General features: G+C 31.7%; 1 protein-coding gene across 1 annotated transcript in view; it reads left to right on the top strand.

Annotated features, from left to right (window-relative positions):
- The window catches only part of LOC149774820 (annexin A6-like), an 83,871-nt gene that overhangs the window by 31,686 nt on the left and 26,825 nt on the right, over nt 1–25,360 (top strand). The window contains exons 13-20 of the mRNA XM_089944737.1: nt 419–532; nt 2,796–2,886; nt 3,469–3,605; nt 8,349–8,538; nt 10,834–11,015; nt 16,377–16,455; nt 20,477–20,562; nt 23,671–23,752. Coding sequence (XP_089800863.1) covers nt 419–532; nt 2,796–2,886; nt 3,469–3,605; nt 8,349–8,538; nt 10,834–11,015; nt 16,377–16,455; nt 20,477–20,562; nt 23,671–23,752 — 961 coding nt within the window. The remainder of the gene's footprint in view (nt 1–418; nt 533–2,795; nt 2,887–3,468; nt 3,606–8,348; nt 8,539–10,833; nt 11,016–16,376; nt 16,456–20,476; nt 20,563–23,670; nt 23,753–25,360) is intronic.

Below are 25,360 nucleotides of genomic sequence, written 5' to 3'. Positions count from 1 at the left end.
ATCAATCTGATAAATATCAGGTAGACCATACATTTCTAAAGGGGAAAACCAATGACCTGAACTATAATCTAAGTATACATGTTTACCTACAAGTGATAATTATCTTAAAATACAATGTACAGTCATATGCAAAAATAAGCTGTGTTCAAATGACCATTACAATCTACAACCATGGACAGAAAAAAATTAAGCACACACACAAAACATATATATATATATACACACATAATACTTAGATCAATACTGGATTAGTCTTTAATCATTTGTGACAATAATGTGAATTGCAAATTAAGGTCTTTTATTTTCCTTTCCCACTGTTTTTCAATATGATATATTTCATGTTGACAAATAAAGGGGACACTTTTTATTTAACAGCCCATATTTGAACTAAATTATTCACCTTCTGTTATCCTCACAGGATCTGGTTGAAGATATTAAGAGTGAAACGAGTGGGAATTTCTTTGAAACCCTCAAGGCCCTGCTAATGCGCCCAGCAGAATATGATGCATACCAACTTAGAAAAGCGATGAAGGTAATAATAATAGTAATGTGCTAGACTTTTGTTGATGTAGCTGTCAGTCTGAAACTGTTTTCCCTGTACTCATAATTACACTTTTACATGATGCATCATAGAGCTAGGCAGCCATGGCTCAAACTGACTTAAAAATATTATATAAATCTGACTGTTATATATACCTGGCAATTCATGTGGAATGAAAACTCCACAGATAATCTTGAAATCGTCAAGCCCATCAAAGATCATTGGAAGGATGCATCCATCATATAGAACAAATTGCAGAAATGTGGTATTGCAAATTGTAGAGATAGGTGGTATTGCAGTTTGCACACAGATGAGGTAGTATTGAAAATTTCCCAGATGATGTGGTATTGTAAATTCCACAGATGAAGTGGTATTGCAAATTCCACAGAGGAGATGGCATTTGAAATTGCACAGATGAGGTGGTATTGCAAATTTCACAGATGAGGTGATATGATATTGCAAATTCCACAGATGAGATAGTATTGTAAATTGCACAGATGAGATGGCATTTGAAATTGCACAGATGAGGTGGTATTGCAAATTCCACAGATGAGATGGCATTTGAAATTGCACAGATGAGGTGGCATTGCAAATTCCACAGATGAGGAGGTATTGCAAATTCCACAGATGAGGAGGTATTGCAAATTTTATTTCTAGCCGCTTTTTCAAGTGAATTTGATTATAGACTTTTATGATTTATCAGCCAATTTGAAAGTAAATCTTTGTTTCAGAGAATGCATTATTTATTTTAAAAAAGTTGACCATATATTGAATGATTTTATAGTTTAATTTTTATATTTTGTATTAAATATATTTTATAGAATTTTACCATCTTTGTCTTATAGTACTTCATGTTCACATTTATTTGGAAGGGTTTACCTTCTATATGGAATTTTATCATTTATTAAATTTTTAGATCTTTGACTGGCTCCATATAGTCATTAATTTTCTGAAGTTCCTTTGAAACACTACATACACACCTCTGTACAAGTACAAAAGTGTATCTAATGCAAGCCATTTGAATGATTTAATGTTGTTATTTGCAAAATGTCTCATGCATAGCATGTCAGTGATGACTTTTGTTTGTGATCAACAGCTGTATCAAGTTCTTACTTGAAAATTTGACTTTAGGGTAAGAAAAGAGATTGAGAAGAAGGTCAAATTAAATTCTTGAATTCTAGAACTTTATCTTGAAAGATAACTGTTATTCTAATTAGCTGACATACAGTCTTGTCTGCATTATATCAAAGTACCTCTTATGCATGATGTACTGTGTTTGTCTGAATTTATTACACAGTACTACTCATGCATGTCATACTGCATTGTCTGAATTTATAACATTGCTACTCATGCATGACATAGAGTGTTATCTGAATTTATAACACAGTACTATTTATGCATGACTTACTCTGTTATCTGATAAGTTATCTGGGTATTAGTTTTGATTTCCTCCAAAAAAATGCTTTCTTGTTGGAACCGAAGTACATGGAGAAACTTCATATTGAGAAGGTTGTCTTGTTGTCTTCACAGGTTAAGAACAGTTCATACAAATTTTATATTTGGCATTTATTGCAATTTAAACATAATGCATATTGATACCTAACAAATAAAAAAGAAATCAAAGATATTTTCATGAAATATTCTGCAAAATTTATTGTACTAAATGATATGAGTGGGAAACATTCAGCATTCATGTAAAATGACATGGGTGGGAAACATTCAGCATACACGTCAAATGACATAGGTGGGAAACATTCAGCAATACATGTCAGATGACATGGGTGGGAAACATTCAGCATACATGTCAAATGACATGAGTGGGAAACATTCAGCATACAAACATTCAGCATACATGTCAAATGACATGAGTGGGAAACACCTAAAGTCATCAGAATGATTTGTAATTTGTTCTAAGTTTTGCAATATTTTTGCCATGGTAACAATGAAATTGTAGTAACACATAATTGATACAGCTACATGTCATATGTGACAGTGAGAATTGCTTTATTTATAACTATGTGACAAACATACATATCTCAGTTTATGACAGATTATTGACAGTCGTTTACTGTAACAAACATGGATACTTTCCCTTTGCAAAAATTCCTGTATTTTCAGTAGAAAATCTGATGAATTCCTGGAAATTGTTGTGCATAATAAACACAAACTCAAAATATTGGATTTTTTGGGGAAACGTGCAGTGAATTTCTAGCAGTGTTGAGCGTATAATGATTTGTAACCTTGTGCATTTCAGGGACTTGGTACAGATGAAGATGTTCTTATTGAAATTCTATGTACAAGATCTAATGCCCAAATAAAAGAAATCATCAAAGTGTACAAAGAAAGTAAGTTTTTGACAATGTGGATCTAGAACCAAAGAAAGTGAACAATACTTGATACTTTTCACTTTCCAAACCCTGCAAAAATGCATGTGAAATGTTAAATACATTTTATGCCACTAGTGCATCAGTGTACCCATGCAATTTTTGTTTATTTGAAACACTGCTTTCCGGAGGAAATAAGATTTAATAAAATGTTGTGTTATATTCCTTATTTAGGCTTTCCTTTGATAATTTATTTTTTTGTATGCTTTAAGTGACAGCTGCATTACATTATTGTTGCTATGGTATAGTGAAATACAACATTTATATTTACCAAATCTCTAACTAAAAATGATAAGAGTGTTTTTTTTACATAAAATTAGACATTTAAGATAACTTTTTCCTCTTGGTCACATTTTATATTCTGTAGAAGAGGGATACACATTTGCTTTCCTGAATACCAAATGCATGCATGTCAAAATGTATTGTTCAGTACAGTTTAATACATGTAATTTGATAAGCTTCATACAAAATTCAGTTTCAGCATTGCCAAAAAAAATAATAGAAACCTAGCTAGCATTTTTGATCACTTACTTTATTTTACAGAATATAACAGAGACCTTGAGAAAGACATAGTTTCAGATACATCTGGGAATTTCAAACGTCTTCTCGTCTCTCTTGTCCAAGCAAATCGTAGTGACAGCAAAGAGGTGGACCGTAATAAGGCTAAACAGGATGCTAAGGTATTTTGCATTTTATAAAGAAAATTAAATTAGGACAGCAGTTATTTTTCACAGTTGCTTTTGTAATTATTAAATACATCATTTTATCTCTTGTAATTATAAAATACATGATTTTGTCTCTTGTAATTATAATTACATCATTTTGTCTCTTGTAATTATAATTACATCATTTTGTCTCTTGTAACTATAAATACATCATTTTGTCTCTTGTAATTATAATTACATCATTTTGTCTCTTGTAATTATAAATACATCATTTTGTCTCTTGTAATTATAAATACATCATTTTGTCTCTTGTAATTATAATTACATCATTTTGTCTCTTGTAATTATAATTACATCATTTTGTCTCTTGTAATTATAAATACATCATTTTGTCTCTTGTAATTATAATTACATCATTTTGTCTCTTGTAATTATAATTACATCATTTTGTCTCTTGTAATTATAATTACATCATTTTGCCTCTTGTAACTATAAATACATAATTTGGTCTCTTGTAATTATAATTACATCATTTTGTCTCTTGTAACTATAATAAACTTAATTTGGTCTCTTGTAATTATAATTACATCATTTTGTCTCTTGTAATTATAATTACATCATTTTGTCCCTGTTCATAAAATACATGGTTAGCAAACACTGTAGAAACCACATCAGCTTATTTTAAAAGGATCTGATTTAATTATAAGATGGCTGACAACAGAATGGTAGCAAAGAAGACATTGGTCTTACTCCTCCTAATACATTAAGTATTTGTTTATACGTTTGTCATTTTATTGCTGACTGCATTTGTATGATAAACTTTCAATTTGTGATTTTCAAACATTTGGGTAATGTAAATTTCATCCTTGAATAGTGAGATATAAGTAACTTTTTCCTATCAGTGTTGGCCTGGCTACAGCAATGTCGGCATAGATGTAGGAGCATAAATATATTGTTTGTGTTTAGGCTCTGTGTTAAAGCTTTGAAAGTCACTCATCTTCAAAATAAGACCATTTCTTCTTTTGAACTGTCAAGTCCTAAAACCATTTTTCTTATTCTTGAGCCGTAATGACATTTTCAAAATCGATCAATATGATTTTAAAGATGGCTGCCATGTCAGCCATATTGGATGTTGAAATAGATACCATTTATTTTATTTAGGACCAACTAGATGTAAAAAGAAATATATTGGTGAAAACCTCAGATAGTAAACAGGATAAGAATAGGTAACATGTAGAAGCTACACCATGCATCAGCTGGTAGAGAGATTCTATTTGGATCATCACTCTCTTTAATGAGATTTCATTCGTATAAGAATGTTTAATTCTATTTTGGGATTTGTAATTTAATGTGGATTTTAATGTATTGAGATTTGGCAGTATGAAGTTGATACTGAAGCCAAGGATCTCATTATAAATCACTATATGATAAAACCTGTATAGTGGTCTCTCACTATAAATTGCCGTAAAATTAAACCTGTATAACTATTGATCACTATATAATAAATATATAATTGAACACTATATAATCAAACCTGTACAGCGGTTTCTCACTATTGATCACTGTATAATGAACCCATACAGTGGTCTCTCACTATTGATCACTGTATAATGAACCTGTACAGTGGTCATGCTCTACTGATCACTGTATAATGAACCTGTGCAGTGGTCTCTCACTATTGATCACTGTATAATGAACCTGTACAGTGGTCATGCTCTATTGATCACTGTATAATGAACCTGTACAGTGGTCACTCACTGTTGATCACTGTATAATAAAACCCAACAGTGGTCTCTCACTATTGATCACTGTATAATGAACCTGTACAGTGGTCTCTCACTATTGATCACTTTATAATGAACCTGTACAGTGGTCACTCTCTATTGGTGACTGTATAATGAACCTGTACAGTGGTCACTCACTAATGATCACTGTATAATGAACCTGTACAGTGGTCATTCACTATTGATCACTGTATAATGAACCTATACAGTGGTCACTCACTATTGATCACTGTATAATGAACCTGTACAGTGGCCACTCTATTGGTGACTGTATAATGAACCTGTACAGTGGTCACTCTCTATTGGTGACTGTATAGTGAACCTGTACAGTGGTCACTCACTTTTGATCACTGTATCATGAATCTGTACAGTGGTCTCTGACTATAAATTTCTGTAAAATTAAACCTGTATAGTTTATTGATCACTATATAATAAAACCCAACAGTAGTCTCTCACTATTGATCACTGTATAATGAACCTGTACAGTGGTCACTCACTATTGATCACTGTATAATTAACCTGCACAGTGGTCATGCTCTATTGATCACCGTATAATGAACCTGTACAGTGGACACTCGCTATTGATCACTGTATAATTAACCTGCACAGTGGTCATGCTCTATTGATCACCGTATAATGAACCTGTACAGTGGTCACTCACTATTGATCACTGTATAATGAACCTGTACAGTGGTCTCTCACTATTGATCACTGTATAATAAAACCCAACAGTGGTCTCTCGTTATTGATCACTGTATAATGAACCTGTACATTGGTCACTCACTATTGATCACTGTATAATGAACCTGTACAGTGGTCACTCACTGTTGATCACTGTATAATAAAACCCAACAGTGGTCTCTCATTATTGATCACTGTATAATGAACCTGTACAGTGGTCACTCACTATTGATCAGTGTATAATTAACCTGCACAGTGGTCATGCTCTATTGATCACCATGTAATGAACCTGTACAGTGGTCTCTCACTATTGATCACTGTATAATGAACCTGTACAGTGGTCACTCTCTATTGGTGACTGTATAATGAACCTGTACAGTGGTCACTCTCTATTGGTGACTGTATAGTGAACCTGTACAGTGGTCACTCACTTTTGATCACTGTATCATGAATCTGTACTGTGGTCTCCGAATATAAATTTCTGTAAAATTAAACCTGTATATTTTATTGATCACTATATAATAAAACCCAACAGTAGTCTCTCACTACTGATCACTGTATAATGAACCTGTACAGTGGTCACTCACTATTGATCACTGTATAATTAACCTGCACTGTGGTCATGCTCTATTGATCACCATATAATGAACCTGTACAGTGGTCACTCACTATTGATCACTGTATAATTAACCTGCACAGTGGTCATGCTCTATTGATCACCATATAATGAACCTGTACAGTGGTCACTCACTATTGATCACTGTATAATGAACCTGTACAGTGGTCTCTCACTATTGATCACTGTATAATAAAACCCAACAGTGGTCTCTCATTATTGATCACTGTATAATGAACCTGTACATTGGTCACTCACTATTGATCACTGTATAATGAACCTGTACAGTGGTCACTCACTGTTGATCACTGTATAATAAAACCCAACAGTGATCTCTCACTATTGATCACTGTATAATGAACCTGTACAGTGGTCACTCACTATTGATCATCATATAATAAAACTGGTACAGTTGTCTCTCACTGTATGGCACTATAATAAAACCTGTATGGTGGTCTTTTACAATAGATTACTGTATAAGGAAACCTGTACAGTGGTCTCTCACTTTAAATCGCTATATAAAAAAACCTGTACAGTGGTTTCTCACTGTAAAAGCACCCCAGTAAAGCATGTTTTATCATGTTACACAGGTTTGATCATGGATTCAGTTGTGTTTTTATTTGTTTTTATGATGAAATTTGTTACATATCCATATATGACATGTTGACTTACCTTAGTATCAAGCAACACTGCTTATAAAACTGTCCATTGAATTGAAAATTGTTATAGTGAAATAATATAGGAGACAATATTTTGTACATTACCAGCACAAGCTTGAAAATTCACATGCCCATCTGGAAATTGTGAGTCACTATTTATGGTTGTCAAATGACTTTTCTAATCCTGATTCATTTAGTGCTGATATAATGTAAATCTTCAATGAAAAATATCCTCTGTCTGGAATACTGGAATATTGCCAACTTTGTTCATTTAAAGTCCATACTTTCTAGAAGAAGCTTGTTTTCCATTTGTTTTCATCAAACACATTCAAACGCTTCTTTCTCACCTGTTAGTACTATTAAATGTCAATCAGATGGAGAGCAGACTGGTCTCCATTTGTAATTACAACTAGTCTTGCAGGGTCACAGAATATATTTCAGAAAACTTTTCACATAAAATTTATATAATGAACATTATCAAATTTTATACAATCAAACCTGTGATATGAGTAACCTGTTTTATGTAAGTCATCTAACGTTAAAAACCATCCCAGTTTCTCCACTTCCTGATATGAAATTTCTGCTATAAAAGTCATGGAAGTAATACTAATATATTACACCTTGTATATGGGCAGGACAGGAAATCGAATCCAGGGGATAAAGCATACCAAATCCCTGGTATGAACTTAAATCTAACCCCGGGGATAAAGCATAACAAATCCCTGGTACAAACTTTACTCCATTAGCATTCAATTTCTGTCTTATCTATACACATGGGAGGATTTTTTATTCTCTCACTTACCATAACATGTTAATATTTTGTAATTGATTTAATGTCACAATACTAACATTTGAATTTATGAATCTCAAGGGTAGATCTATCTGCCCAAAGGAAAAACTCATTATAACTCAGTCTGGTGGGTGAGAAAGTTTTGTCAATTAAAATCAGTGTCCATTAGAACAACAATTTATTTTCTTTGTAATTGATGCACACTGATTGAAGGATTATCTTTTCCAGGAATTATACCAAGCAGGAGAGAAGAAATGGGGGACAGATGAGTCAAAATTTAACCAGATATTGGTGTCACGGAGCTACCCACAGTTGAGAGCCACATTCGAGGAGTACAGTAGTTTATCAAAGAAAGATATGGAGGAGGTTTTGAAGAGTGAACTTTCTGGAGACATTTTGAGTGGGATGAAGACTATAGGTATTGGTCACTGATTAATTATCACAATACTTTGCCCCATTTTTCTCACCATACATTTATGGCAAAATTTTTTCACTTTTGTCTCACCATATCATGGCAGTACTTTGTATATTGTGTCTCACCACATAATCATGGTCATACATTGGCCGTTTTGCCTCACCATATCGTGGCAGTACTTTGCTCATTTTGTCTCCCCATAAATTTATGGCAATACTTTGTCTCTTTTGTCACACCATATAATTATAGCAAAATTTTGTCCATTTTGTCTCACCATATAATTTTTCGTACTTTGTCCCTTTGTCTTGTCACATAATTATGAGATCACTTTGTCACTATTGTCTCAACTTAATTTATGGTAGTTCTTTATCCCTTTTGCCTCACCATATAATTAAGCAATACTTTGTCCCATATGTCTCACCATATAATTATGGTAATAAGTTGTCCCTTTTGTCACACCATATTATTATGCCAATATTTTTTCCAGTTTTCTCATCACATAATTATGGTAATACTTTGTCCCTTTTGTCAAGATATAGTTATAGTAATACTTTGTCCCTTTTGTCTCATCACATAATTATGGCAATACTTTGTCCTGTTGTCTCACCATATAGGCAAATAGAGAAACATAGGTACAGCTCTCCTTGCTATAATGCCATTGTTGAAGTCCATGACTGGCAGCAGCTTATGTAAGGAATCACAGATTATTGTGAAAGATAAAAAAAACTATATGAGTTGTACAGTGTGAGTGATGGGTGAGTGGGGTGTACATATGGAGAAAGAAAATGTCAGAGCAACATAACACTGATTGTGATTATGTAATCAAAATACTTAATTGTCACGCAGCTAATTTTATACTTAAGCCTGATTGATGTTATTTGCTGTGGGGGGGGGAACCTTTGCAAATGAGCCACATAAATTAAAATATACTGTGGCTTTCTGTTTGGTAATGCTGTAATTCAAATATGCTAAATTGGGTTTCTATGGTAGCTAATCTTGACAGACAGGCAATTTGGTGTGATAGGGATGCACACCTCAATTAACCAATCATGCCCTTCTAACTGTGTTTATATCAGTTTTGAGTTTCCTTTATTTCAGCAATTTTGAGGTTCCTTTAGCTTGCTACCAGTCACTTACAGTTACTGAAATTGTATTAGTTTTTCCCTCCAATTTAAGATTCCCATATTTTTATTTTATTTTTCTATAGATTGCTAACAATTACAATAAATGTATAGTGACTGACATTTGATTGAATAATTTATTTTATGCAAATCTGAAATGACTATAAGGATAAATTATTTCCCATTCTCAAGAAACAGAAATAAATGTGTCATAGTTTGTAAAATATTAACTTTTAATTTACTATTTTTCATGGAGTATGAACTTTCATGGATTTCACTGCTGCTATGTGGGAGTTTGCAGGTTCAAACCCCGTCTGATTTATACTAAAGACTTATAAAATGGTATGGCAGCTACCTCGTTTGGCATTAAGCTTTAAGAGGTTAGTGCTAGGACTTGTTGGCCTAGTGTCAGGATAATGTGACTTGGCTGGACATGATGCTATGTTCCTGTGGCATGATGCCCCAGTGCTGGACATCACTATAAACTGCCATACTGCAGACATTGTAGAGACCTGACTGAAAAATTGTTAATGCTACATTAAAAATTTAAATCACACACACATAACCACAAATGTAAAGATTGATTGAAGATTATCTTTCTATGAAAACAATGACACACCTTTCTGTGAAAGTAATAAAACCTCTTTCTATGAAGACAATAAGACCCCCTTCTGTTAAAACAATGACACACCTTTCTGTGAAAACAAAAGCACACCCCTCTATGAAAACAAAAGGACCATCTGTGAAAACAATAAGAACCCATTCCCAGTCGTTAAATGTAAGTACCAATAAAAATATCATTGAATATCTCTTCTCTTTCCTTTTCAGTCCACTTTTTGAGTAAAATATTTGCTAATTTTTATCAGTAGCTGCAAAAAATGAAAGGTCTGCATATAAATGATGACACTCTAGTTAAATATATTTCTGTACTCCGTTCAGCCAGCTGTGTTTGTACAATGATTGCCCACTTTGCTCGGAAGCTGTAAAACCAGTGAAAAGCCTGGATATCAATGATGGCACTATAGTTAATTATTATATTTCTCTACCCTTTTTCAGTCCAATGTGTGAGGAAGAAAGGTTTTGCTCACTTTGCTAGGCAGCTATAAAACCAGTGAAAGGCCTGGATATAAATTATGGATACACTAGTTAATTGTGATATCTCTGAACTCTTTTTCAGTCCGATGTGTGAGGAACAAGTTTGCTCACTTTGCTCGGCAGTTGCAGAAGACAATGAAGGGTCTGGGTACAGATGATGACACCCTAATAAGAGTTGTTGTCAGTCGCTGTGAAATTGACATGGTGCAGATAAAGGAAGAGTTTCAGAAGCTTACGTCTCAGACCTTGGAACAGTTCATTGCTGTAAGGTTATAAATCAATCAACATTTCTGTACCCCTACTATATACTGTGAAGAATGACATAGTCTAACCCTTGTGCATCTATCTGAATATCTGTCTTGTGTTATTTTGATTTAGCACTGGTATTAACTTTGAAATGGTTTCATTATTAATCCTAACATCAACAAGACTAACACAAGTTAAGTTTGATTTTCACATTTATTTTGCTAAAATATGTTTCAGTTATGTTATGACCACTTAGGCATGCCTATGTACCTTTTCCATTTTAGTTGGATATCCAACAAGGTAACACATTTCATGGTTATTTGTGCTTCTGATATTGTTTGGATGATTTATTTCACTTAGAGCCTTTGACAGCATTATCCACAGATAGCATGTCTCAATCATTAAAAATTTTGTATGTACAATGCTCCTCATTTCATGCACAGTTAAAGTTGTATAAGTTCCCTTATTAGGGCCTCACTTGATGAAAGTGGCAGAGTCCAGTTGAAATTACATTATCATCCATCCATCTGGCAAGACATGCTTCCATATAGCTGTCCAGCAGTTCCATCACCACCTGTCAGTAATTTTGTTTTCTGCAAGATAATTCTACTGACCATTGCTGGATTTTAGTCCAATTTCATTGATGAGACCTCACGAGTGCACTTTTCTGTGTTAATACTGAAAATAGTTATGGTTCCTAGTTGAGTTCTTTTTTTCATTTCTTATTACTGAAAGGAGTTATGGTTCCTAGTTGAGTTTTTTTATCAGTTCTTACTGCAGAAAGAAGTTATGGTCCCTGGTTGAGTTTTTTTTCTCAGTTCTTTTTTAAATTGTGTTCTTTTTAAGACATAACCAACTAATTCCTTCCCTATCATCTTAAATACAAATAACATTTTTCTTATAATTTTCGGTACAGCACATAGTTGATGTTTCTTGTGACAATTGTTGGGAAGACAACAATGTTTAACCATGGAAATTCACAAAGTATCTCATTATCCCCCTGCATCACCTCTAGCATATAACATTTAGAAACTTATTTCAGTCTAAAAAATTGTTCAATATGAATCTAGCTGTTGGTAGACAATATTTATTAATAATAAAATTCAGTAAAACATGTCTAACAAGCACCAAGGTTTGTATGACAGCCATGGTAAAAATAGATCAAATTTAGATTCTACTTAACTCTAGGCCTTTCCAATAAGTTACTTACTTCCCTTAGATAGGGAGTGCTGTCATCACTTAATCAACTTCTGGGGGCTATGTTGAATGATTTTGATTACTCGCTACAATTAGCTATTTTAACAATGATGCTTTGGATAGGTGTTAAATCATACCTGAGACAGCATGACTGTACAGAATGTTAATGGGAGAAAAGAAGAATTAGTCAAATGAGCAAAGGGATAAAAGCATTGGGCCCACAAGATGTAAATTGTGTTTCGTTAAACGATCAGCAGTGACACAATTCAAGGACAACAGAGAAGCTGGTCACTCCTCTTGGTGAGAAAATGCCATCACCATTGTCATTGAATAATTGGGCAAAATACCTGTGTAACATTCCTAATTTTACAGACAGTGACGTTTGCAATTTTTTAGTTTTTACAATGAAGATGAAGTGACAGTTGAAGAGTGAAGCGTTTTATCAAGACTGGCATGTCCACAATGTTGAATTTAACATTGTGTTTCAGAGGAATGTTCACATTGTTACGTGAGATGTCAAGTGATACCATCACTACCAAACAGTGATAAGAAGGACTATACTGTATGGGTCAGTCTGTCCAAAGTCACTGGAACTGTGAATTTAGCAGATTGCGATTGTACAGCTGGGTAACAATTTATTATTATATATTTTGCCTTGTGATACTTGCTTTATTAACAGTTAATATCAAGCCTGGATGCCACACACATTTTTTTGTTAAAGAAAAAAGGTCATAAATTTTCCTTCTCAAATTGGCTTAAAATATAAATCTCCATATCCTGTGCCTTTTGGTTGAGTTTTTTAAGTATCCAAGTTCCAAGTTTAAAAAATTCACGAATATATTGTTTAAAAAATGCTAAAATTTGTATCATACTTAATTAATTATACTTGAAAAATAAATAGGAATAATATCAGAAATATATGGCTATGCATTTACACCATAGCCCTAACCTATCCTACCCTGAGTTAAATTTAACCACTTATTACAATATTATTTAATTATACATATATTACAGTGAGGGACCTTGTACACCAGTTCTTTTTCTTGACTTTGTTTTACTCTGTCTGGTTGAAGCCTGCAATCATATTGGGGCAGTGTTATATGCACTAGTGCATATATCTGAAAAGAACAAAGATGGAACTAATGCTTGGGCATCTGCCAAATCAAAATGGAATAATCCCAGGAAACAACGTCTTAGTCCTAAGAAATCAAAGGATTTGTCCTTTGGCCGCTCACTATATAATATTGTGGAGCCATCATTAAAACCAACTGTTAATGTTGAAAGGTTTAGACAAAAGCTTTTAAAGCTAAATTCCAAAGTTGGATGGTTAACCAATTTTGAGAAGATGAAGGATGAAGAAGATAGCATTCCAGCTCTCAACGACAACATTGACTTCATGTTTTCTGATAAAACAGATTTATCGAAATAAAGTGATTGTCAAATTAATGACATAAGGTGACATTTCAAGTAATTTATCGACTCAATGAGATATGAAATAAAGGTTACACAATAATATGGACTGAAGAGTTTAATGTTTTCTTTATTAAAACTGCAGTTGGTATGTTTACTAAATGAGTTTTAAATATGTGTTGTTATATAAGCAGGTGTTTTTTAAAAGTCAAAATTATTGCCACCAAAAATTTGAAATCAATGTCATGCATATGGTCATAAGACTGCTGTAATATATCGAAATTAAAGTATTATAATACTAATTTGCTTTGCAAAGTGGTGGCTGTAAATTTGTTAATCATGTATATATCTTCCATATCTTTGTTGTGACCTATTTATAGGCATAACAGCTTTAAGAATATTAACTTTTTGTATCCTTTCCATCTGTCTCTCAAAATGGATACAAAGATTTGCAGTTGTTTGTTTTTGTTGCACTTCTCTTTTAAAGAACTGTTTCTTCTTTTGTTTAAACAGAGGGATGATGAGATGGACACCTTTTGGTGTTGTGATGATTGAAATAAGAAATCCTTTGTCTGCCATAATGGCATATCCAGGTTCACACATGTCAACCAGGGCACTGTCTTTAGTAATTTGTTTGTCACTTGCACCCCTATGAACAAATCTGATGCAAATTTTACAACCCCAGCTGGACTAATTCCAATTAACCCATTTCTGTCATATATGATTTGTAATCTCTGTACATCAAAGATTTGTGCTGTAAGGAACTAGGTGTTTCCATACATAACTCTGTACAGTCAGTTATCACCCTACAATTTGGATATTTTTCCTTTAAACAAAGTGGCATATGTTCATCAACGGCATGTCTTGAAGGCCATTGGATTAGAAACTCTAACTGTATATACAAATAATCAATCCACTTATTAAAAATCATTCCACATGTCAATGTTCCAGTTTTAAATCAGTCTGCTAAATCTTCCAGTAACAAGCCTAGTCTCAGTCGCATCAAGACTAGAAAGAATTCATCTATTGGACGCAAGTGTCTTGGACGTCCCTTTCCACTTGTAGCACCATAACGAGCTGTCTGACTTGTAGCATCATCCTTAATTTCATCAAATAATGCCTTGAAAGTAGCTGAATTTGGAACTCCAGTATAAAACATCATTTTTTGGTCATCATTTTCAATATCCTCAAATGTTAAAACATGGGTATTAACCTGTATCCTGCAATCTACAGTTGTCACTTTGTTAACAGGGGTGCCATATTCAGGTGACATTTCATTAAAATCACACTGTGTAGAAACATCCATCCTCAGTAGAGTATTGATTTGTGTTGATTGTTTGTTAATATGACTGGCGGCAATATATTTTTTAATTTATTGGTCAACAATAATCATGTAAATGTATAGTGGTGTTCAGAGGTGATTCAGTTTTTGCTATAAATGGTTTTGAAATTTTATTTGAATCCTCCTCCTCATCACTCTATTCCATATCTTCATTTAGTTGAAAGTCACTTTTGGCAAGCTCCAAGGTTTCACTCTCCAGATTCAGAAATTAAATAACTATACAAATATAAACATAATTTTTTAACAGTTAATTAATATTTACATATACATGTGCAACATGCATAATTAAAAGTTGGTGCTGGTGTAAGTTACAGCATTTCCTTTCAGTAATGGATGGGTAGACAGTTAGTCCATATTTACAGTGTAACTGTGCACCTGTAGACATTACAGTGCCAATGGCAGCAGCAGATTTAAAGACAATACTAGAGTTGATAAAGGTCATTACAAAATCATATTAAACTACAATGCAGTAGCAGACTACACACAAATGCACAATTTTTTGTTATCTCTGAACATCTGTATGTAACACATCACAGAGAGGAATGCACTTAAATAAGTTAAATATGGAATATGACTATTTGTTTAAAAGCATACACAATGCTATTGATTACAGCTGATTAAAAACCACAGAATAAAAATAAATCCTTCTCCACATCTCGTTTAAAATGGATGGTGCATAATAGTACTCAATGTAGCCACTTACCAACATTTGAAATGCCTTGTTCAGGAAAACTGAATGCACTGAATGCTCTTTCGATGGCCCACTTCTATTTATAAAATGATCAGAACACATTTTCCTGTTAGCTGTGTAAGTGAAATCTTTCTGTACTAGCCATGACTACTGAAACCAAACTCTATGTAGTTTACATCTTGCAAGAAATCTGTGTAATTGTATTGTTTTCCCATCTACTTCCTTCCCTCTGAAATTGCTACATGCAACAATACTTGCTGGTTTTTGCTGCAGGCATTCTTTGACAGCTGATGAATGGGTAGCCCATGGAAGTTGCAGTGGCAGCTAACACATGAGCAAAAGATGCTCCGAGTTCCTACTAAGGGAAGACAACAATGGTTACTCCTATTGAAAAGGCCTATACAGTTCACTATCATAAGAAGATCAGAAAGATACATTTAAAAAATACCAATTTTATGAAGTTCCAAGAGTGGTCCTATCAGCAGGAATTTGATTTTGCACTGTACTGATTGATATCAATGTCAAATCTGTATTTTAACTAAATTAAAATGTTCATTTATCTGAACATTAACCACCCATGGTGACAGTGTGAAGCTACTCTTCTCAACTTTCCTAACAAAGAAGTTAGCAATAACTTTCAAAATGCTGGTCATTGTAAAGGTGTAATACTGAGTAATGATTCTAGTGATGTATACATGGCACAATGTATATTCATGCTGTTTTATTTTTCTCACACCAGGATGATCTGTCTGGAGACTACAGGAACTCTATCCTGGCACTTGTCTTGGGAGGTTCCCCACCAGAAATGGCTACTAAATGTGAGTGAATAACAATCTATATGCACTTCCTGTAGAGCATCTGCAGCAATGAATGATTACCAGTCCAAAATGGCTTGCATATTTTATGAAAATGTATTCATCATACTAAGATTTTCCATCCAATTATTCATAGGGCCCTGCATCAAGATGTGCAGATCCTTCTGAAATAACCTTTTCCATCTTCATCTGACAACCATAGCAACCCCTGTATATGCAGTATTTTGGTGTACATAACATGCACTTTATATATATATATATATATATATATATATATATATATATATATATATATATATATATATATATATATATTTATCCAGTTTTCACGACGTGTGTGCATTTTACTATCATTGAAGAAACATCTTTTTTCAGGTTGATCGAACAAAAGAATCATGCTGCAAAAGCTACTTACGTGTCATATTGAATTTGTTGTACTGTTACTACAATGTTATTGCCTTTTTTAAGAAATAACTATTGCTCAAATATCTTAATAGGCCTGTTCTTTGATTGCTTACATTAGAAAACCAATTTCATTTCATATCGCTGTGCAAGTTTTGTTCTGCGGCTCAGCTAGAAATGCACACAAGTGACTGATAACTTGTTCATATAATCTGTCATGAAATACTGTGCCAAATCATGGTAACATTAATATGTATAGTGCAACTGATTGTATTGTATCAAATTTTCAATCTATTTACTTTTTGTTGAAACATATACATGACCTGATCTTTCATCTTATGTTCCATCTTGCATTGAATTGAATATACTCAGAAAAACAATGTGAACACAGGTCATATATGAAACTCCAACATTTAGAGACACGAGGTAAACCACATACAAGCACCAACAGAAAAGGACAGAGAAACAGTAAAGTACTGTTTTAATGTGAACCAATGACACATTATGTAACAAATGATGATTAAAGCACAATCCAAAATGCCAGAATGTTGTTTCATGAAAAGAATGGAGTGAAATCATCAAGTTTTTAATTGTAGGATATTACATGTTTGTTACACGTCAGAAGTATGTTTTCACCTCATGCGTGGTTGAAAGTCAGTGTGCATGTTCTATACCCAAAAATATGATAATTGGATGACATTTGGTATATGAATTGCCAATGAGATGTGCATTTTAAAGGCTTTGTCTTTTGAGTTGCAATCTGGGAGTTATTGCCCTTATTTATCCAGTTTAATATCCACTACAGCAGACTTCTTTAACTAGCATAGCCTAGGTACTATTCAAAATATTTTGATACAGCTTGGTGTGTATGTTGTATAATAAACCTATGAACTAGTCAACACATTCTGATGCAGTCGTGGGTATGTGAGAAAGCTTGCCAGTAGCTTCTCCTGGGTCTGTGATTCTTTCCAGGTAGTTTCTCTGGTTCTTCCTCTACCATTAATATTGGCCGCCATGTATAGCCTATCATGTGCTGATAAACTGTGTAAAACACTGCAACAACAACAACAACTGATGCAGTCTGGTGCATATGTTGTGTCATAGACCTAGGAACCAGTGAACATATTCTGATGTAGTCTGATGTGCATATTGTGTCATAGACCTAGGAACCAGTGAACATATTATGATGCAGTCTGATGTGCTTGTTGTGTGATAGACCTAGGAACCAGTCTACATATTTTGATACAGTCTGTTGCATATGTTGTCTAATAGACCTAAATGTGCCTATTACAGATTTTGTCTCATTTTACATTTGTTATGGGGGCCACGAGTGGCTGAGTGGTCTAAAGCGCTCTCTGTTACAGATCACTGCCATCTCACCTCTGCCTTTGTGGGTTCGAGTCATGGATTCAGCCAATGTGGGTATGTGAGAAAGCTTGCCAGTAGCTTCTCGTGGGTCGGTGGTTCTTTCCAGGGGTTTTCCTGGGTTCTTCCTCCACCATTAATACTGGCTGCCATGTATAGCCTATCGTGTGCTGAAAAATGGTGTTAAATACTACAGAAACAACATTTGTTATGTATTTAACATATCCCAGAATTGATTAAGGCAAGATTTCTCTTGCTTGTCAAATATCAGTGTGTGTTCTGCACACAAAAATATGGTAATTAGATACCATTTGGTACATGATTTGCCTATCAAATGTATATTTATATTATCTTACCTGAGTATGTATAATTTTAAGTAATTTCTGTGGCAAGCAATTTCTAAAGCACCGTTTTCCTGTTGCATCACCAACAGAAATTTTCTTTTCTTGATACTCCTGAGCTTTTCACATTCATGTGCATCAGTGTTTTATTGACTCTATAATAAGAAAGTCATGAGTTTTACACATTCATGTGCATCAGTGTTTTAATGACTCTATAATAAGAAAGTCATGGGTTTTACACATTCATGTGCATCAGTGTTTTATTGACTCTATAATAAGAAAGTCATGAGTTTTACACATTCATGTGCATCAGTGTTTTAATGACTCTATAATAAGAAAGTCATGAGTTTTACACATTCATGTGCATCAGTGTTTTATTGACTCTATAATAAGAAAGTCATGAGTTTTACACATTCATGTGCATCAGTGTTTTAATGACTCTATAATAAGAAAGTCATGAGTTTTACACATTCATGTGCATCAGTGTTTTATTGACTCTATAATAAGAAAGTCATGAGTTTTACACATTCATGTGCATCAGTGTTTTATTGACTCTATAATAAGAAAGTCATGGGTTTTTCACATTCATGTGCATCAGTGTTTTAATGACTCTATAATAAGAAAGTCATGAGTTTTACACATTCATGTGCATCAGTGTTTTATTGACTCTATAATAAGAAAGTCATGGGTTTTTCACATTCATGTGCATCAGTGTTTTATTGACTCTATAATAAGAAAGTCATGGGTTTTCCACATTCATGTGCATCAGTGTTTTATTGACTCTATAATAAGAAAGTCATGGGTTTTTCACATTTAAAAGAAAAGGGATATATAGGATACACCTTGTTAAGCTTTGTTTCATTAGAATTGTCCCAACCTAATTGCATCCCTTCATTAGAATTGTCCCAACCTAATTGCATCCCTTCATTAGAATTGCCCCAACCTGACTGCATCCCTTAATTAGAAGTGTCCCAGCCTAATTGCATCCCTTCATTAGAATTGTCCGAACCTAATTGCATCCCTTCATTTCTTTTCATTCTTTGAGTATTTTATTCTGTGTCAGTTGTTATTTTTCCAATAATTTGATTTGTGTACACAAAAACTAGTGAGAATCTCATACAATTCTGGCTACATCAGTTTGCCTGTATTTTGGGGCAATGTAATGTATTTTGTATCAGATTCCCACATTTGTTTTAAATTGTCAAGTTTAATTATATTAAGTACAGTTTATATATTATTTGTGTTTGCATAGTACATACATCAGTGTAGTCTGCATGAAGGCCTTATGTAAGAATAATGTGTTTAGATACCAGCTGTCCTCTTTTTCTTGTACTGACTATTATTATTATTATTATTATCATCATTATTACTATTATCATTATTATCATTATCATTATCATTATTATCATTATTATTATCATTATCATTATCATTATTATCATTATTATTATTATTATTATTAATATCATTATTATCATTATTATTATTATTATCATCATTATTATTATTATTATTATTATTATTATTTTTATTAATATCATTATTATAATTATTATTATTATTATTATTATTATCATTATTATTATTATCATTATTATTATTATTATTATCATCATTATTATTATTATCATTATTATCATTATTATTATTATCATTATTATCATTATTATTATTATTATTATTATTATTATTATCATTATTATTATTATTATTATTTTTATTAATATCATTATTATAATTATTATTATTATTATTATTATTATTATTATCATTATTATTATTATCATTATTATTATTATTATTATCATCATTATTATTATCATTATTATCATTATTATTATTATCATTATTATCATTATTATTATTATTATTATTGTTATCATTATTATCATTATTATTATTATTATTGTTATAAGCTGGCAAGGCATTTGTGGAAGCAGTGAAAGCAAAGACTGATGAACAGTTAGATGAAGATGTTAGAATGGAAACTGAAAATATTAAGGTAAAAATTTACAGATTGAAACTCAGATGATTTACATATAATATTAAGTTATAAAAATTGTATTTCAGTCATTGTTTAAGCATAATAATTGTATACCAATCATTGTTTAAGTATAAAAATTGTATACCAGTCATTGTTTAAGTATAATAATTGTATACCAATCATTGTTTAAGTATAAAAAGTGTATACCAATCATTGTTTAAGTATACAAATTGTATACAAATTAATGTTTTCATATAAAAATTGTATACCAGTGAGTTTTAGTATAATATTTTGATGCCAGTCATCTAAGTATACAATTTTGTATTATATTCATTAAAGTAGTACACATTGTATACCAATAATTATTTAAGTATAAACTTGTATACCAGTCATTTGAGTATAAAGCTGTATCTATAATTTAAGTATCAAGTTGCACCAATCATTTAAGTATAAAGCTGTACCAATCATTTAAGTATCACGTTGTACCAATAATTTAAGTATAAAGTTGTACCATTCATTTAAGTATAAAGTTATATCTATAATTTAAGTATCAAGTCATACCAATCACTTAAGTATCAAGTTGTACCAATCATTTAAGTATCAGGTTGTACCAATCATTTAAGTATCAAGTTGTACCAATAATTTAAGTATAAAGTTGCATCAATCATTTAAGTATAAAGTTGTACAAATCAGTTAAGTATAAAGTTGTACCAATCATTTAATTTTACAAACTGTAGTCTAATAATTATGGTATAAACAAGTTGTGTCACAGTTATGAAAGTATAACAGTTGTATGCAACTATTGAAGTATGCAAAAAAATTACCCATAATTTAAGAATACAATTTAAAATGCCAATCATTTAGCTGTATAAAAGTTGTATACCCATCATTTAATTATAAAACCTATACAATCATTTAGTTATGAAACCTATACAATTATTTAATTATAAAACCTATACAATCATTTAATTATAAACCTATACAATCATTTAATTATAAAACCTATACAATTATTTAATTATAAAACCTATACAATCATTTAATTATAAAACCCATACAATCATTTAATTATAAAACCTATACAATCATTTAATTATAAAACCTATACAATCATTTAAATATAGAACCCATACAATCATTTAATTATAAAACCTATACAATCATTTAGTTATGAAACCTATACAATTATTTAATTATAAAACCTATACAATCATTTAATTATAAACCTATACAATCATTTAATTATAAAACCTATACAATTATTTAATTATAAAACCTATACAATCATTTAATTATAAAACCCATACAATCATTTAATTATAAAACCTATACAATTATTTAATTATAAAACCTATACAATCATTTAATTATAAAACCCATACAATCATTTAATTATAAAACCTATACAATCATTTAATTATAAAACCTATACAATCATTTAATTATAAAACCCATACAATCATTTAATTATAAAACCCATACAATCATTTAGTAATAAAACCTATACAATCATTTAATTATAAGACCCATACAATCATTTAGTAATAAAACCTATACAATTTTTTAATTATAAAACCCATACAATCATTTAATTATAAAACCCATACAATCATTTGGTAATAAAACCTATACAATCTTTTAATTATAAAACCCATACAATCATTTAATTATAAAACCCATACAATCATTTAATTATAAGACCCATACAATCATTTAATTATAAAACCCATACAATCATTTAGTAATAAAACCCATACAATCATTTAATTATAAAACCTATACAATCTTTTAATTATAAAACCCATACAATCATTTAATTATAAAACCCATACAATCATTTAATTATAAAACCCATACAATCATTTAGTAATAAAACCTATACAATTTTTTAATTATAAAACCTATACAATCTTTTAATTATAAAACCTATACAATCATTTAATTATAAAACCCATACAATCATTTAATTATAAAACCCATACAATCATTTAGTAATAAAACCCATACAATCATTTGGTAATAAAACCCATACAATCATTTAGTAATAAAACCCATACAATCATTTAGTAATAAAACCCATACAATCATTTAGTAATAAAACCCAAACAATCATTTAATTATAAAACCCATACAATCTTTTAATTATAAAACCCATACAATCATTTAATTATAAAACCCATACAATCATTTAATTATAAAACCCATACAATCATTTAATTATAAGACCCATACAATCATTTAATTATAAAACCCATACAATCATTTAGTAATAAAACCCATACAATCATTTAATTATAAAACCCATACAATCATTTGGTAATAAAACCTATACAATCATTTAATTATAAAACCCATACAATCATTTGGTAATAAAACCCATACAATCATTTAATTATAAAACCCATACAATCATTTAATTATAAAACCCATACAATCATTTAGTAATAAAACCCATACAATCATTTAATTATAAAACCCATACAATCATTTAATTATAAAACCCATACAATCATTTGGTAATAAAACCTATACAATCATTTAATTATAAAACCCATACAATCATTTGGTAATAAAACCCATACAATCATTTAATTATAAAACCCATACAATCATTTGGTAATAAAACCTATACAATCATTTAATTATAAAACCCATACAATCATTTGGTAATAAAACCTATACAATCATTTAATTATAAAACCCATACAATCATTTGGTAATAAAACCTATACAATCATTTAATTATAAAACCCATACAATCATTTGGTAATAAAACCCATACAATCATTTAATTATAAAACCCATACAATCATTTGGTAATAAAACCTATACAATCATTTAATTATAAAACCCAAATAATCATTTAATTATAAAACCCATACAATCATTTAGTAATAAAACCCATACAATCATTAAAGTATAAAACCTGTACTGTAACAATCATTTCATTATAAAACCCATGCAATTATTTAATTATAAACCTATACAATCATTTAATCATAAACCTATACAATGATTTTCAGATGAAGTAATAATGCTAATTGTTGGTATATGTTGTAAAATAAAAAATAGCCACTTTTATTTATTAATTTAATTTAGATTGATATCTTTTTTTATTTCTTGCAGGAGGATCCTACAGTTAAACCAGCTGATAACTTTAATGCAGAACAGGATGCAGAAGCCCTTAGGAAAGCTATGAAAGGATGGGGTATGCTGTATTTAAAATTGGAAAGGGGTTTTTGCATTTTACTTTCATACAAGACAGATCTCGATATCAAAAGGATGGGGTATGCTGTATTTAAAATTGGAAAGGGGTTTAGGGTTAGACTTTCATACTGGACAGATCTCGATATCAAAAGGATGGGGTATGCTGTATTTAAAATTGGAAAGGGGTTTTTGCATTTTACTTTCATACAAGACAGATCTCGATATCAAAAGGATGGGGTATGCTGTATTTAAAATTGGAAAGGGGTTTAGGGTTAGACTTTCATACTGGACAGATCTCGATATCAAAAGGATGGGGTATGCTGTATTTAAAATTGGAAAGGGGTTTTTGCATTTTACTTTCATACAAGACAGATCTCAATATCAAAATAATTTAATTTGTATTTTAGATCAGCTTCTTGGCAGAATTGTTGCAAGCAGAAGAAATATAATTACATGGTTAGCCATTGGTTCAAATAGTCATGTGACCAACCAGTATCAAACTGGTTGCCTGGTTGCCTGTGTTCTAAGGCCTTCTTAGAGTAGTGTTACCATGTGTGTTGCCTGGTTGCCAGTGTTCTAAGGCCTTGTTACAGTAGTGTTACCATGTGTGTTGCCTGGTTGCCAGTGTTCTAAGGCCTTGTTACAGTAGTCTTAGCAAGTGTGTTGGTAAGCTGTCTTGTCTAATTTGAAGTAGTATCCAGTTGATATTTAGGTGTGTTGGCAAACCACCTGACTGAGCGTAATGTGTCTACTTGCTGCTCAACTTTGGATAAACCTTCTACCTATCTCGATGTGTTCAGTTGCTACTCATGTGATTCTGTTAAAACTTAATGTGTTAACTCTCAGTTTTGATTGATGTGTTAACTCTCGACTGAAGATGTTATCGTTAATGCACAGTATTAAAGATTTGATAAACGTATCCCATAATTCCACGGCCATATTTTATTATTCATGTGAGTATATACCTTTCATATCCAAATGACATTCAGTGTTTTCTGCTTTATAACCTTTAAATGGCCTCATGGATTGACCTTAATAACCTTTAAATGGCCTCATGGATTGACCTTAATAACCTTTAAATGGCCTCATGGATTGACCTTAATAACCTTTAAATGGCCTCATGGTCTGAACTTAATAACCTTTAAATGGCCTCATGGATTGACCTTAATCTTTAAATGGCCTCATGGTCTGAACTTAATAACCTTTAAATGGCCTCATGGTCTGAACTTAATAACCTTTAAATGGCCTCATGGATTGACCTTAATAACCTTTAAATGGCCTCATGGTCTGAACTTAATAACCTTTAAATGGCCTCATGGATTGACCTTAATATTTAAATGGCCTCATGGATTGACCTTAATAACCTTTAAATGGCCTCATGGTCTGAACTTAATAACTGTTAAATGGCCTCATGGATTGACCTTAATAACCTTTAAATGGCCTCATGGTCTGAACTTAATAACCTTTAAATGGCCTCATGGATTGACCTTAATCTTTAAATGGCCTCATGGTCTGAACTTAATAACCTTTAAATGGCCTCATGGTCTGAACTTAATAACCTTTAAATGGCCTCATGGATTGACCTTAATAACCTTTAAATGGCCTCATG

This window comes from Sinohyriopsis cumingii, unplaced genomic scaffold (genome assembly GCF_028554795.1).
Source record: "Sinohyriopsis cumingii isolate HCF-2022 unplaced genomic scaffold, ASM2855479v2 utg000131l, whole genome shotgun sequence".
Classification (NCBI taxonomy): domain Eukaryota; kingdom Metazoa; phylum Mollusca; class Bivalvia; order Unionida; family Unionidae; genus Sinohyriopsis; species Sinohyriopsis cumingii.
This window is presented reverse-complemented; position numbering and strand designations above follow the sequence as displayed.